Raw genomic sequence first — 16,950 nt, forward strand, 5'->3', positions numbered from 1 at the left:
ATGTTATTCATAGCCTCCAGGACGCCTAAGGCAGAAACACCCTGTTATATCCACCAGAGGGCGCTCCTCTACATAACATCACAGTGATATCACTTTATAGCCACCAGAGGGAGCTCGCCCCTTAAGATTGTTATTCACAACCTCCGGGACGCCTCAGACAGTAGCACCCTGTTATACCCTCCAGAGGGCGCTCACCCCACACATCGCTGCACCATAGGGAGCGTCTTGAAATATGCACCTGGGCCAATGAACGCGCTGGAGTAAGAAACAAGGACCCTTCTAATACTCACTGTAAATGTCCTTCTCTGAAATGACCACATAAAAGTGATGAAGAGTCTGTGTGCACTGCTGACATCACAGGGACGCTCACAACTCTGCGTCACAGCCCTGTGGCCTGAAGCATCCATGGGGTGGGGAGATGTGGGAGTCACCTGAGCTAAAGCGGCTTAGAAGCTCTAGCTGCTTCTCTGGAAAGCTGGTAGAGTTGGGCCCAGATCAGTCATGTGGAGAGCAACGCCTGGCATGTGGCTACCCCTGGCGTGGCCGTAGTGGCCTGTCGGATGGTACATAGTCACCCTGGTCTTTCAGCGGTGACAGACTGCCATAAAACCTCATGTTTTCACCCCAAATTCAGCTCCACCTCTGGCCGGGGGGTAGCTTCAGAGAGGTGTTTGGGGTGTAAGACCCCAAATACATGCATTCTTGGCTTGGTAGTTGTTTCTGGGGCCCTCAGTCGGGTCTGCTATCTCTGTGTTGAATGTTAACGAGAGAGACAGAGACAGAGAGACAGAGAGAATGACAGAGGTACTCGTTTGGTAGTTAGATTTCAAAATGTGAAACCAGATAACCTGGAATCAATCCCAGCTTCCCTTCTTGTCCAAATGTTTTGATCCTAGGCACAGATTTGATTTCACAGTGCCTCCTTTTTTCATTATTATCACACATGGGAGCACTTTTAAATCCTTGAGTTCATGGTCTGCGCTGTATAAGTGCCTCTTAAGTTTGTTTATTACACTGTAATGTTGCTCCATCTATAATAAGAATCTAAAACGTTTAGAGTTTATGACTACTGACTTGCCTCCTAGTTCACTCATGGCATTGTCGTTGGAGGGGTGAGCCGTGAATATGTCCAAAAACTACGGGGCTCATTTTCAAGCATCGTGGCGCAGCGCAGCAACGTGATCTCCCAGCGCTGCCGCGCGCCACGGGAAAGGGCAGAAATGCGCTGTATCTACAAGATGTTGCTCATTTCTGTCCTCTCAGAAAACTGGCTGCCTAGCGCCGACGCAGGGACCCATGCACTATGGTGGAAGGGTGCCTGCGTCACAGACAGGATTATTTCTCTGCAAGAAGGGGCACCTTCCTGCGCAAAAATAATCCAGGAAGGCCTTTTCCTCTTTCCATGTGTGCTGCAGGATGCAGGATACATAGAAAAGGAAAAACAAGGTCAAATAAAGAGATTTCTCCTCGCTGCACCTCCCCTGGGGAGGCGCAAGATTTTTACCCATTCTCTGTAAATCTGGTAATGCGTCAAAACTCGTGGGTGTTGCGTGGGAACACCGTAATGCCCATGGGACACCTCCCTGACAGTGTAAGGCAACGCAGCGACTTGCACTGTAAAGTGTCTTTACGCGGCCTTGTAGATATGGGCCTGCACAACGCGCCGCTGCTGTGGGTGACGCACCAGTGGTACAGGGGGCTTGTAAATAAGTCTCTATCACTTTTAATAAACGTCTGTCTGTGCAGTGGTATAATATGATGTGCTAAGGTGAAACTTCTGCATGTTAAAGAAATAAACTTTTTGGAGTTTTGAAGAGATTGTATCATATTTTTACATTATGTTTGTTATATGACATACATATTACACTTTTTCATGGCTCGGCTCCTGCGTCAAACCACGTCCAGGGCTCGGCTATAGCTCGACTCGCCTTTTTAATTTGCCGACACACCCTCCTCTGTTTGCAACCAGGCTTAGTACATGGGGCTGTCAGTCACTCCAAAAATGATTTGTAAAAGGCGAGGACTAGAAACATGGATGCTGCTCACTTGCACATGACAACTCTACCGTCAAGGCTTCTTTTAGCAGAGACGAACAGGGTGCATGCAGAAAAATACATTTAAAATGAATGATCCCAGGACGGGAACTTCAGGCTGTGGTCATGAGTTCCCAGGGAGAAGAACCAGGCCCAGGTGGGACAGGCAGGGGCGCATCTTCAGCAGGTGTGTTTGGGGTGTGACGCCTCCTCACATGCATTCTTGGGTTGGTAGTTGAGTCTGGGGCCCTGAGTTGGGTCTGCTATGTCTGTCTCAGTTGTTTTCGTTGTTCCCATTTCCCTAAGAGACTTCAACTTGATAATTGTTGGGTTTTGGGATCTTACATATGTATATATATATAGTGACTGGTTTGCCTAGAAAGTATTAGATCTGCACCAATTGAAGTGCTCCTTGAAAGGGTGCAGATTTCTACATTTTTGGAATTCACAGTAGTAGGCGTGGAGAGCTGCACCGGTCTCAAGTTTCAAGTTGTACGCCCACAAGGAGATGGGACGAGAGCTCGCACATAGTCTAACCAGAGGCAATCTCTCAGGTAGCGAGCCAACCCACTGTTCTTCACCCTCTGTGCCACTCTGGAGAGGGCCCATGTGAAGCAAATCAGTACCGACCTGTTCCTCATGAAAACAGTCCCTCCCGAGCCTTGGTCATCTCAACCCCCCACTGTGCAGCCCACTGTTCTTAGGTGGGTAATTTGAGAGTGACACCCCATGAATCTCGCTGACTAAGCTACGTCCCTGCCTCTGGCCCGTCACCCCATAGCCGTCAACCTGTCTCGGTGAGCATCCGAGTATTTCTGTTTCACAAGATGTTGCCCAAATCTTCTCCCAAATATAGGCAGAAAGAAGACTTGAAGCCCACGAAGAGGTAACTGGGGCGAGAGCGCATTGTGAGACTGGGGGGCCCTGCCAGCAGCTTCCTTGAGGGGAAAGGTTGGGCAGAAGCTGAGGCATTCGAAGAATGATGTGGGTGAGATGCCATCATCTCATGGTATAACGTCCACAAAAAAGGGCCTTTCCCACAAAAAGCAAGACAGGTGACAACCTTAGTCGTGATCCTGACCTCCTCAGCATGGCAATGCTCCAGGCCTTCATCGCTGCCGGCCACGCCTGGTGCGGGTGCTGGGCAACCACAGCTTTCACTCTACGCACTGTTTGTAGCAAGGGTCAACCTCTTGACTGGTCGTCTCTGCAGCACTAGGGGCCATATTTATACTCCGTTTGCGCCGAAATTGCGTCCTTTTTTTTGACGCAAATTTCGACGCAAAACTAACGCCAACTAACGCCATATTTATACTATGGCGTTAGAGGCGAATAGCGCCAAAGTTCCCGGAATGTGCGTCATTTTTTAGCGTGAACCCCTTCCTTGCGTTAATGATATGCAGGGGAGGCGTTCCCGTCTAAAAAATGACTCCCAGGACTTTACGTGGTATTTATACTCCCGGGCAAAAGAGACGCCCGGGAGTTGGCGTGGCTAAAAACGGCGCATTTGCGCCACTTTTTAACGCCTGCTCAGGGCAGGCGTTAAGGGGCCTGTGGGCTCAAAATGAGCCCACAGGTGCCCTCCCATGCCCCCAGGGACCCCCCCTGCCACCCTTGCCCACCCCAGGAGGACCCCCAAGGATGGAGGGACCCACCCCAGGGACATTCAGGTAAGTTCAGGTAAGTATAATTTTTTTTTTTTTATATTTTGTTTTGGTGGCATAGGGGGGCCTTATTTGTGCCCCCCTACATGCCACTATGCCCAATGACCATGCCCAGGGGACAGAAGTCCCCTGGGCATGGCCATTGGGCAAGGGGGCATGACTCCTATCTTTACAATGATAGGAGTCATGTTGATGGGGGATGGGCGTCGTTAAAAAATGGCGCAAGTCGGGTTAAGACGATTTTTTCGACGTAACCTGACTTGCCCCATTTTAAGACGCCCATGCGCCATTTTCCCCCTACGCCGGCGCTGTCTGGTCTACGTGGTTTTTTCCCACGCAAACCAGGCAGCGCCGGTCTGATTGCGCCGTCTAACGCCATTCCATAAATACGGCGCCCGCATGGCGCTTCAGAATGGCGTTAGACGGCGCAAAACTTTTTGACGCTAAACTGCGTTAGCGCAGTTTAGCGTCAAAAAGTATAAATATGGGCCTAGATCACCAATCGCTTCACTGAACGGGGACATGCCTGCAGCAGTAGAGACAGATCTGCAGGGCTTCTAGAAGGATCTGAGGCTGGGGAGGGAGGACACTCAGAGAGAGGCTACTCAAGAGTAGAGGGCCCGGCCCCCTAAGAGAGGTCTCCTCTGAAGAGCGATAGAAGATCTTTGGGAGTAGCGGGCATCCGCCTGTGAGACGATAAGAGCAACACGTGCTTGGGAGTAGGGACTGAGCTTTGAAAGATCATGTCTAGGGATCAGCGTGAGGGTCTTTTCTTGAGAGCGGAGGACCCTAGTATCACAGGGAATGTGAGAGTAGTGTCCAAGGCTCTAAGGGAAGTGTCTCTACAGAAAAGCGAGAGATGCTTTGGGGCATATTTACAAGCCCTGTGCGCCATGGGTGCGTCACGTTTTGTGACGTCCTGGCGGCGCACAGTGCAGACCCATATCTACAAGGCTACTTTGCGTGACTTTTCATGGCCTAGTAAATATGGAGTAAGACAAAGCAGCGCAAGTCGTTGCGTTGCCTTACTCTGCGTCTGGGAGGCGTTTTATGGGCGTTGCGGTGGGTTTTCCCAAGCAACATCCATGGGTTTTGATGCATTCCCAGATTTACAATAATCTGTGAACCTGGGAATGCGTCAAAACTTCAGGGGAGGCGCAACAAGGAGAAATATCTTTATTTCTCCTTGCTGTTTCATATTTCTACGTGTGCTGCATTCTGAGGAGGAGGAACAAGCCTCCATGGATTGTTTTTGTGCAAGAAGGTGTCCCTTCCTGCCAACAACACAGGCACCACGGTGCAAGGGTGTCTGCTTTACATACCAGCTCCGAGGGAAAGGACAGGAATGCACCACATCTCTTAAATATGGTGCAATTATGCCCTCTTGAATTGGCGTAGGGCAGGGCAGCAAAAGCACTTGCGGTGCTGCTGTGTGCCAATTTCTAGTAAATATGCCCCTAAGAATCCACAGGTATCTAACATGAGGTGGCCACCGCTTCAGGACAAGACAGAGATTGAAAGAGTGACAGAATCACCTTTAAAATCAGGCATCTGAACTCAGGCAGATGAAAGCTACTGCAGAAACAAGGCCCTGAGTTGGAGCTGCACCTTGGGAGCTTTCACTGAATGGTATTTGCAGCATCAACCTTCAAAGAAGACAGATTTACTGCAGGAAGGTACTTCACGGACTCAAACAATGCCTATGGACGTCATGCATATGTTTATACTGATATGTATCTTGTATGTTCACCCCTCTTTTACTCTCCTCAGAATGCTGGACCTCTTCCTAAATAAAATCTCCTTTGCTCTCATGTCCTTCTTTGGTCTCCCAGCTCCTCACTGGGACTATGTGTCCCTCTCTTCTGGCCTCCTCAGACAACCCTCTTCTTCAGGAGGCTCCTCCTCTCCAGGTCCTCTGTGGGATCTCAACCAATGACAGCACTTCTTACAAATGCCCCTCTTTCTTCTTCCTGGACCCCAGGGACCCCTGAGATGGCTTTTTTTGGGGTCATCTTGCCCTTTCTTCCACCTGGACCACAGGGACCCCTGAGAAGGTTTCTTTGGGGGTCATCTTGCCCTTTCTTCCACCTGGACCACAGGGACCATTGAGTAGGCTTCCGTTTGGGGTCATCTTGGCCTTCCTTCCACCTGGACCACAAGGACCCCTGAGAAGGTTTCTTTTGGGGTCATCTTGCCCTTTCTTCCACCTGGACCACAGGGACCCCTGAGAAGGTTTTGTTTGGGGTCATCTTGGCCTTTCTTCCACCTGGATCACAGGGACCCCTGGGAAGGTTTCTTTTGGGGTCATCTTGCCCTTTCTTCTACCTGGACCACAGGAACCATTGAGTAGGCTTGTTTTTGGGGTCATCATGCCATGTTTCATGCCCCCTTTTGTTTCTCCTGACAGGTTGTACACGGAACGGCAGCAGCTCAACTACCGCCTGCACTCAGTGGCATGCACAGGGATCGAGGTGCACATCTCAGTCTGCCCCTTTGAGTTCTACAAGGGGAACATAACCAGTGCCTGCCAAGGGGGGATGCCAGCGGTGGCCAGCTGCCTGGCCGGTTCGCTCTTTGCCAACAGCATTGGCCTGAAGAAGAAGCAGGCACAGCAGACCCCAAGCCAGGTAAGAAGCCTCCGGAGTGTCCTCTGGTCAGTCCCTCACTGAGGAGCACACCATTGTGAAATGACTAGGGATAGTCATCCTCCCCCCCAATAGGACAGTCTCTGGGATTTGTGTGGCTGTGGGTCATCTGGTGCTGGCATCTTTCCAAGACCCACAGCCATGGCACATTCTGGGCTCCTACAGTCGTGTTCTTCCAGGTGGTCTTGGGGGCCCCTTCCTGTTTCTTTGGGTCAGGGCCCTTCTCTGGGGCAGCTTTGGTGCCTTTTTCTTGGACTGTTTGGGGTGGGTGGCAGAGAGTGCAGAGACTTTTTTAAAGTCAGAAACTCATCAGAGATTGCCAGTTTGTCCTACGACTCACACTTTTGATCTGAGTGTTTTTAGGTCTCACCTGCTTGAGCATACGCAGGCACATGAGCTTTCACTTGCAAGGGATATTGGCCCTCATTCTGACCCTGGCGGTTTCTAACCGCCAGGGCAGAGGGCAGAGGAAGCACCGCCAACAGGCTGGTGGTGCTTCCGGGGCAATTCTGAAAAGGGGAACCGGCGGTTTCCCGCCGGTTTTCCCCTGCCCCAGGGAATCCTCCATGGCGGCGCTGCATGCAGCGCCGCCATGGGGATTCCGACCCCCTTCCCGCCAGCCTGTTCCTGGCGGTTTACACCGCCAGGAAGAGGCTGGCGGGAACGGGTGTTGTGGGGCCCCTGGGGGCCCCTGCAGTGCCCATGCCACAGGCATGGGCACTGCAGGGGCCCCCTAACAGGGCCCCATTAAGATTTTCAGTGTCTGCTTGGCAGACACTGAAAATCGCGACGGGTGCAACTGCACCCGTCGCACCCCAGCAAATCCGCCGGCTCCATTCGGAGCCGGCTTCAGCTTTGCTGGGGCTTTCCCGCTGGGTCAGTGGGCGATCTTTTGAAGATCGCCCGCCGGCCCAGCGGGAAAGTTGGAATGCTCCCCGCGGTCATTTGACCGCGGGGCGGTGTTTGTGCGGTTTCCGCCCGGCGGGCGGCGCCCGCCGCCCGCCGGGGTCGGAATGAACCCCATTGTGTTCTTCAAGGGGCTTGGAGCCCGCCTATTGCTTACTATTCATGGGCTTTATTGTCATTCTCATTTGCTGCTTTCTAATTGGGCAGCACCAGCTGGCTTCACTTCCTCTTCTTTTAGCTGGAGCACAGACCAAGTACTGATTACTTCATCTCGGTTAGGGTCCTTCCGCTGCTGGCTCTGTGATTGAGGTACAGTTTTTTTATTTCTTGCTTCTTTCCCTCCCACCGCCCTGTCTATGTTGCTTCTTCCTCGCCCACCCTCGCCTACACCCGTCCACGTGGCTTCTTCCCCACCCACGCCTGTGTGGTTTCACCCCTCCTACCCACGAACAGGTTGCTCCCTCCCCTTCCATCTTCTATAAGGGAAACAAGTGCTACGCGGCGGCTAGTGCTGGCCGCGTCATAGCACTTTTAACATTTCTACAGTACCCATGACTATCCTTCCCCCACTGCCTTTCTGCACCATTACCAGATAACCAAAGTCTATAGGTCACCCATAGGTGAGGACGAGTGGCTTTGCCAATGCTGTGGGTGGCGCAGTCCAGGGACAGGACTGTGACCTCCAATCAGAGACAGCCCAGGGACAGGACTGACCTCCACTCAGAGGCAGTCCAGGGATAGTGACCTCCAGACAGAGGAAGTCCAGGGGCAGGGACCTCCAGTCAGAGGAAGTCCTGCCACAGTGACCTCCACTCAGAGGCTGTCCACAGACAGTGACCTACACTCAGAGGCAGTCCTGGGACAGGGATCTCCAGTCAGAGGCAGAACATGGACAGGACAATGACCTCTGGTCAGAGGCAGCCCACAGATAGTGACCTCCACTCAGAGGCTGTCCAGGGACAGTGACCTCCAGTCAGACGCAGTCCAGAGATAGGACAGTGACCTCCACTCAGAGGCAGTCAAGGGACAGGACACTGACCTCTAGTCAGAGGATGTCCAGGGACAGTAACCTCCACTCTGGAGATCACTGTCCCAGGACTGCCTCTGTCAGAGGCATGGCAGGGATGAGACAGTGACCTCTGATCAGAAGCAGTCCATGGATAGTGACCTCCACTCAGAGGCAGTCCTGGGACAGTGATCTCCGGTCAGAAGCAGTCCAGGGACAGGACAGTGACCTCCAGTCAGAGGCAGTTTTGGGACAGTGACCTCCAGTCAGAGGCAGGTCAGGGACAGGACAGTGATCTCCGGTCAGAGGCTGGTCAGGGACAGGACAGTGATCTCCGGTCAGAGGCTCGTCAGGGACAGGACAGTGATCTCCGGTCAGAGGCAGGTCAGGGACAGGACAGTGATCTCCGGTCAGAAGCAGTCCAGGAACAGGACAGTGATCTCCAGACAGAGGCAGTCCAGGGACAGGACAGTGATCTCCGGTCAGAGGCAGGTCAGGGACAGGACAGTGATCTCCGGTCAGAGGCAGGTCAGGGACAGGACAGTGATCTCCAGTCAGAGGCAGGTCAGGGACAGGACAGTGATCTCCGGTCAGAGGCAGGTCAGGGACAGGACAGTGATCTCCAGTCAGAGGCAGGTCAGGGACAGGACAGTGATCTCCGGTCAGAGGCAGGTCAGGGACAGGACAGTGATCTCTGGTCAGAGGCAGTCTTGGGACAGGGATCTCCGGTCAGAGGCAGGTCAGGGACAGGACAGTGATCTCCAGTCAGAGGCAGGTCAGGGACAGGACAGGGATCTCCGGTCAGAGGCAGGTCAGGGACAGGACAGTGATCTCCGGACAGAGGCAGTCCAGGGACAGGACAGTGATCTCCGGTCAGAGGCAGGTCAGGGACAGGACAGTGATCTCCAGTCAGAGGCAGGTCAGGGACAGGACAGTGATCTCCGGTCAGAGGCAGGTCAGGGACAGGACAGTGATCTCCGGACAGAGGCAGTCCAGGGACAGGACAGTGATCTCCGGTCAGAGGCAGGTCAGGGACAGGACAGTGATCTCCAGTCAGAGGCAGGTCAGGGACAGGACAGTGATCTCCAGTCAGAGGCAGGTCAGGGACAGGACAGGGATCTCCGGTCAGAGGCAGGTCAGGGACAGGACAGTGATCTCCGGACAGAGGCAGTCCAGGGACAGGACAGTGATCTCCGGTCAGAGGCAGGTCAGGGACAGGACAGTGATCTCCGGTCAGAGGCAGGTCAGGGACAGGACAGTGATCTCCGGTCAGAGGCAGGTCAGGGACAGGACAGTGATCTCCGGTCAGAGGCAGGTCAGGGACAGGACAGTGATCTCCGGTCAGAGGCTGTCCAGGGACAGGACAGTGATCTCCAGTCAGAGGTAGGTCAGGGACAGGACAGTGATCTCCAGTCAGAGGCAGGTCAGGGACAGGACAGTGATCTCCGGTCAGAGGCAGGTCAGGGACAGGACAGTGATCTCCAGTCAGAGGCAGGTCAGGGACAGGACAGTGATCTCCGGTCAGAGGCTGTCCAGGGACAGGACAGTGATCTCCGGTCAGAAGCAGTCCAGGGACAGGACAGGGATCTCCGGTCAGAGGCAGGTCAGGGACAGGACAGGGATCTCCGGTCAGAGGCAGGTCAGGGACAGGACAGTGATCTCCAGTCAGAGGCAGGTCAGGGACAGGACAGTGATCTCCGGTCAGAGGCGGGTCAGGGACAGGACAGTGATCTCCGGTTAGAGGCAGGTCAGGGACAGGACAGTGATCTCCGGTCAGAGGCTGTCCAGGGACAGGACAGGGATCTCCGGTCAGAGGCAGGTCAGGGACAGGACAGTGATCTCCGGACAGAGGCAGGTCAGGGACAGGACAGGGATCTCCGGTCAGAGGCAGGTCAGGGACAGGACAGGGATCTCCGGTCAGAGGCAGGTCAGGGACAGGACAGGGATCTCCGGTCAGAGGCAGGTCAGGGACAGGACAGGGATCTCCGGTCAGAGGCTGTCCAGGGACAGGACAGTGATCTCCAGTCAGAGGCAGGTCAGGGACAGGACAGTGATCTCCGGTCAGAGGCAGGTCAAGGACAGGACAGTGATCTCCGGTCAGAGGCAGGTCAGGGACAGGACAGTGATCTCCGGTCAGAGGCAGGTCAGGGACAGGACAGGGATCTCCGGTCAGAGGCTGTCCAGGGACAGGACAGGGATCTCCGGTCAGAGGCAGGTCAGGGACAGGACAGTGATCTCCGGACAGAGGCAGGTCAGGGACAGGACAGGGATCTCCGGTCAGAGGCAGGTCAGGGACAGGACAGTGATCTCCGGTCAGAGGCAGGTCAGGGACAGGATAGGGATCTCCGGTCAGAGGCTGTCCAGGGACAGGACAGTGATCTCCAGTCAGAGGCAGGTCAGGGACAGGACAGTGATCTCCAGTCAGAGGCAGGTCAAGGACAGGACAGTGATCTCCGGTCAGAGGCAGGTCAGGGACAGGACAGTGATCTCCGGTCAGAGGCAGGTCAGGGACAGGACAGTGATCTCCGGTCAGAGGCAGGTCAGGGACAGGACAGTGATCTCCGGTCAGAGGCAGTCCAGGGACAGGACAGGGATCTCCGGTCAGAGGCAGGTCAGGGACAGGACAGTGACCTCCGGTCAGAGGCAGGTCAGGGACAGGACAGTGACCTCCGGTCAGAGGCAGGTCAGGGACAGGACAAGGATCTCCGGTCAGAGGCTGTCCAGGGACAGGACAGTGATCTCCGGTCAGAGGCAGATCAGGGATAGGACAGTGATCTCCGGTCAGATGCAGTCTTGGGACAGTGATCTCCAGTCAGAGGCAGGTCAGGGACAGGACAGTGATCTCCAGTCAGAGGCAGGTCAGGGACAGGACAGGGATCTCCGGTCAGAGGCTGTCCAGGGACAGGACAGTGATCTCCGGTCAGGGGCTGTCCAGGGACAGGACAGTGATCTCCAGTCAGAGGCAGTCCAGGGACAGGACAGGGATCTCCGGTCAGAGGCTGGTCGCCAGTTCGCAGTTTGCCATTAGGTTGCTGCAGACAAACTCTGTGAATAACGAAACTCAGGGTGATTTGTAAGAAACAAAGGGCCTGATTTACATTTCGGCCGAGGGGTACTCGGTCACAAAGGTGACGGATATTCTGTCCGCAGAAATCTGAGTCACATAGGATATAATGGGACTACTATTCCAGCGGCTGGATATCCGTCATCGTTGAGGGGGAGTAGCCTGTCCTCCGAGATCTAAATCAGGCCAGAGGTAGATACTCCAGCTGTGTAGGCGCTTTGCAAACCACTATGTGGATAAATAAATGTACATCACTCTCTGTACCTGGGAGCCTGCCTGTGACACATGGACCCCGACACCGGAAGCCGTGTACGAGGTGTCACCTGAGACACAGGGACCCTGACCGCACAAGCCATGTGTGACATGTCACCTGAGACACGGACCATGGCCCCAGAAGCTATGTATGAGGTGTCACCTGGGACACATGGACCCCGACACCGGAAGCCGTGTACGAGGTGTCACCTGGGACACACGGACCCCGACCCCGGAAGCCGTGTACGAGGTGTCACTTGGAACATGGTTACTGTGACCCTAGAAGCCATGTATGAGGTGTCACCTGGGGCATGGGGACCCTGACCGCAGGTGCCATGTATGAGGTGTCACATCCAAAGAGAAAGAAGGGTCTAAACGGGTTAACTTCCTGTGTGGAATGCCTATTTACCTGAGCTGTGGGAGCTTAAGCCGGAGGACATGGGCCCTAGTCCTCCTATGACGAGGAACGCTACTAACTGATTGGTAAGATCCCACAATTAAGATATAATTTCGTTGGTTGTAGTATTTCAAAGGAAGGGAATACACCAGCTAAGTCTCTTAAGTCCAATTCAACACGCTTTTATGTATGAGGTGTCACCTGGGATGCAGGGACCATGATCCCAGAAGTCATGTATGAGGTGTTACCTGGGACATGGTTGCCCTGCCCCAGAAGCTATGTATGAGACTTCACCTGTGATATCTAATACATGACTTCTGGAGTCAGGGTGCACATGTCACCTGACACATGGGCACACAGACCACCGAAGCCATGTATCAGGTATCACCTGTGATACACAAACCCTGACCCCAAACGCCATGTATGAGATGTCACCTGGGACATGGACCCTGACCCCAGAAGCTATGTATGAGGTGTCATCTGAGACCCGGGGACCTTGACCACAGAAGCCATGTATGAGGTCTCACCCGAGAGATGGACCCTGACTTCCAAAGCCATGTATGAGATGTCACTGAGAATGGGGACCCTGACCCCGGGAGCAATGATTGAGGTGTCACTTGATTCATGGGGACCCTGACCTCAGAAGGATGTATGAGGTGTCACTTGATTCATGGGGACCCTGACCTCAGAAGCCATGTATGAGGTGTCACCTGGTTCATGGGGACTCTGACCCCAGAAGCCATGTATGAGGTGTCACCTGGTTCATGGGGACCCTGACCTCAGAAGCCATGTATGAGGTGTCACCTGGGACATGGTTACCCTGCCCCAGAAGCTATGTATGAGACGTCACCTGTGATATGTGGACTCTGACTCCAGAAGTCATGTATGAGATGTCACCTGAGACATGGGGACACTGACCACAGAAGCCATGTATGAGGTGTCAGCTGTGACACACAGATCCTGACCCCAAACGCCATGTATGAGATGTCACCTGGGACACGGACCATGATCCCAGAAGCTATGAATGAGGATTCATCTGAGCCACTGGGACCCTGACCACAGATCCATGTGTGAGGTGTCACCTGAGACATGAGGACCATGACCTCAGAAGCCATTTATGGGTAGTCACCTGGGACACAGGGCCCTGACCTCAGAAGCCATGTATAAAGTGTCAACTGAGGTTTTACCTGTGATACAAGGACCCTGAGCCCAGAAGCCAACTATGAGTGTCACCTGAGACATGTGGACCCTGACCCAGATGCCATGTATGAGGAGCCACCTTGGACATGGGGACCCTGATGCCAGAAGCCATGTATGAAATGCCACCTGAGACATGGGGACCTTGACCCAGAGGCCATGTATGAGGTGTTGTAGGAAGTTGGCTCTGTATGCACTATTTCAAAGTAAGGAATAGTATGCACAGAGTCCAAGGGTTCCCCTTAGAGGTAAGATAGTGGCAAAAAGAGATAACACTAATGCTCTATTTTGTGGTAGTGTGGTCGAGCAGTAGGCTTATCAAAGGAGTAGTGTTAAGCATTTGTTGTACATACACACAGGCAATAAATGAGGAACACACACTCAGAGACAATTCCAGGCCAATAGGTTTTTGTATAGAAAAATATATTTTCTTAGTTTATTTTAAGAACCACAGGTTCAAATTCTACATGTAATACTTTGCATGAAAGGTATTGCAGGTAAGTACTTTAGGAACTTTGAATAATCACAATAGCATATATACTTTTCAAATAAAACACATATAGCTATTTTAAAACAAGACACTGTGCAATTTTCACAGTTCCTAGGGGAGGTAAGTAATTGTTAGTTCTTGCAGGTAAGTAAACCACCTACGGGGTTCAGATTTGGGTCCAAGGTAGCCCACCGTTGGGGGTTCAGAGCAACCCCAAAGTTACCACACCAGCAGCTCAGGGCTGGTCAGGTGCAGAGTTCAAAGTGGTGCCCAAAACGCATAGGCTTCAATGGAGAAGGGGGTGCCCCGGTTCCAGTCTGCCAGCAGGTAAGTACCCGCGTCTTCGGAGGGCAGACCAGGGGGGTTTTGTAGGGCACCAGGGGGGACACAAGTTAGCACAGAAAGTACACCCTCAGCAGCACAGGGGCGGCCGGGTGCAGTGTGCAAACACACGTCGGGTTTGTAATAGGTTTCAATGGGAGACCAAGGGGTCTCTTCAGCGATGCAGGCAGGCAAGGGGGGGGCTCCTCGGGGTAGCCACCACCTGGGCAAGGGAGAGGGCCTCCTGGGGGTCACTCCTGCACTGGAGTTCCGATCCTTCAGGTCCTGGGGCTGCGGGTGCAGGGTCTTGTCCAGGCGTCGGGATCTGAGAGTCAGGCAGTCGCGGTCAGGGGGAGCCTCGGGATTCCCTCTGCAGGCGTCGCTGTGGGAGCTCTGGGGGGACAACTTTGGTTACTCACAGTCTCGGAGTCGCCGGAGGGTCCTCCCTGAAGTGTTGTTTCTCCACCAGTCGAGTCGGGGTCGCCGGGTGCAGGGTTGCAAGTCTCACGCTTCTGGCGGGAAACGCTGTTGCCTTTAAGTTGCTCCTTTGGAAACAAAGTTGCAGTCTTGGGTGAACAGGGCCGCTGTTCTCGGGAGTTTCTTGGTACTTTTAGAGCAGGTCAGTCCTCTGAGGATTCAGAGGCCGTTGGTCCTGGGGAAAGCGTCGCTGGAGCAGTTTTCTTCCGAAGGGGGGAGACAGGCCGGTAGAGCTGGGGCCAAGGCAGTTGGGGGCATATTTATACTCTGTTTGCGCCGGAATTGCGTCGTTTTTTTTTACGCAATTCCGATGCAAAACTAACTCCATATTTATACTTTGGCGTTAGACGCGTCTAGCGCCAAAGTCCATGGAGTTTGCGTCGTTTTTTAGCGTGGACACCTACTTTACGTTAATGATATGCAAGGTAGGCGTTCCCGTCTAAAAAAGTGACTCCGAGGCATGTGCGCCGTATTTACACTCCCGGGCAAAATTCACGCCCGGGAGTGGGCGGGTCAAAAAAAATGACGTCCAGCCGCTTTTGCGCCGTTTTTTAGCGCCTGGTCAGGGCAGGCGTTAAGGGACCTGTGGGCTCGGAAGGAGCCCAGAGGTGCCCTCCCATGCCCCCAGGGACACCCCCTGCCACCCTTGCCCACCCCAGGAGGACACCCAAGGCTGGAGGGACCCATCCCAGGGACATTAAGGTAAGTTCAGGTAAGTATATATATATATTTTGTTCGATGGCATCTGTCGCTGTAGATACACATGTTCTGCAATAGCTCGCCATCTGGTGTTGGGTCGGAGTGTTACAAGTTGTTTTTCTTCGAAGAAGTGTTTTCGAGTCACGGGACCGAGTGACTCCTCCTTCTGTGCTCATTGCGCATGGGCGTCGACTCCATCTTCGATTGTTTTCTTTCCGCCATCGGGTTCGGACGTGTTCCTGTCGCTCCGAGTTTCGGAACGGAAAGATAGCTGAAAACGGAAGATTTTCGACGGTATCGTTGCGATCCGGTTCGAGATAAACACACACGACGACGCATTGAACATCGAAGCGCTTCGGTGCCCTTCGGGGTAGATTTCGGCACACCGTCGGGGCCTAGTCGGCCTGACCGCGTGGAGAACAACGCCGATGGAACGGACCCCGTTTCGATTCTGCCCTGAATGCCACAACAAATATCCTTATACGGACCAACACTCGGTCTGTAACCTGTGCCTGTCACCCGAGCACAGCGAAGAATCCTGTGAGGCCTGTCGGGCGTTCCGGTCCCGAAAAACTCTGCGCGACCGTCGAGCGAGAAGACTGCAGATGGCGTCCACGCCAAAGGAGCATCGACAGTTCGAGACAGAAGAGGAACAGGAGGAATCCTTTTCCATCCAGGATTCAGACTCCGACGAACTCGACAATACAAAAACTGTGAGTAAGACGTCGAGATCAGAACTTAAAAAAGGCAAAAAGGCCCAGGGGACGCCACTGCCAACCGGCCATGGCTCAACCCAAATTCCCGGTGACCAACAATCGGCACCGAAAAAGGCCCATTCAGTGTCGAGATCGTCCGACTCCGGTCGAGACACCGGCACGCAGCCTCCTCGGGACCGAGAGAGTGCTAAAGAGAAGCATCGACACCGAGAGTTCGGTGTCGACACGGATCGACGCCGAGACAGTGGCGCCGAAGATCATAGAGGCCAAGATTTTTCGGCACAAAAGAAGAGGAAGGTTACCTCGGAGCCGAAAAGACAAACAACAGGGTTTTCGGAGCCGAAAAAAGCACCAACAGACCCAGTTTGAGGCTCCTATACTGAAGAACATTCTATGTCTTCACAAATGAAAAAACACAGATTCGAACAGGAACTGCAATCCACTGAAGTGGATCACACGCAAAAGCGTATCTTTATTCAGCAGGGGACAGGGAAGATCAGTACCCTTCCACCTGTCAAAAGAAAGAGAACACTTCAGTTTACAGCACTAGAGGCTCCTCAGCAACAAACAGCAAAGAAGGTAACACCTCCTCCCTCGCCTCCACCTTTAACTCCGGCTTCGCCAACTTACACCCCGTCACATTCGCCAGCTCATACCGCCATGAGCCACGATGACCAAGATCAAGACGCGTGGGACTTGTACGATGCACCAGTGTCTGATAACAGCCCAGACACATACCCAACTAGGCCATCACCACCTGAGGACAGCACAGCCTATTCACAAGTGGTGGCTAGAGCAGCACAGTTCCATAATGTGGAACTACACTCTGAACAAGTAGAGGATGACTTTTTATTTAACACCCTCTCCTCCACCCACAGCTCCTACCAAAGCCTGCCTATGCTCCCAGGCATGCTACGCCATGCAAAGGAGATCTTCAAGGAGCCAGTTAAAAGTAGGGCAGTAACGCCTAGAGTGGACAAAAAGTATAAGGCGCCTCCTACGGACCCTGTATTCATCACCTCTCAGCTGCCACCAGATTCTGTGGTGGTAGGGGCTGCCAGAAAACGGGCAAATTCACACACT

At 53.5% G+C, this 16,950-nt stretch overlaps 1 protein-coding gene across 5 annotated transcripts in view; it reads left to right on the forward strand.

The window, feature by feature from the left end:
• LOXL3 (lysyl oxidase like 3) overlaps positions 1 to 16,950 on the forward strand; it is a 330,073-nt gene that overhangs the window by 241,727 nt on the left and 71,396 nt on the right. For all 5 annotated transcript variants that reach the window (XM_069203048.1, XM_069203150.1, XM_069203233.1 and 2 more), the window contains one exon: positions 6,105 to 6,324. In XM_069203048.1, coding sequence (XP_069059149.1) covers positions 6,105 to 6,324 — 220 coding nt within the window. The remainder of the gene's footprint in view (positions 1 to 6,104; positions 6,325 to 16,950) is intronic.

This window comes from Pleurodeles waltl, chromosome 1_1 (genome assembly GCF_031143425.1).
Source record: "Pleurodeles waltl isolate 20211129_DDA chromosome 1_1, aPleWal1.hap1.20221129, whole genome shotgun sequence".
Classification (NCBI taxonomy): Eukaryota; Metazoa; Chordata; class Amphibia; order Caudata; family Salamandridae; genus Pleurodeles; species Pleurodeles waltl.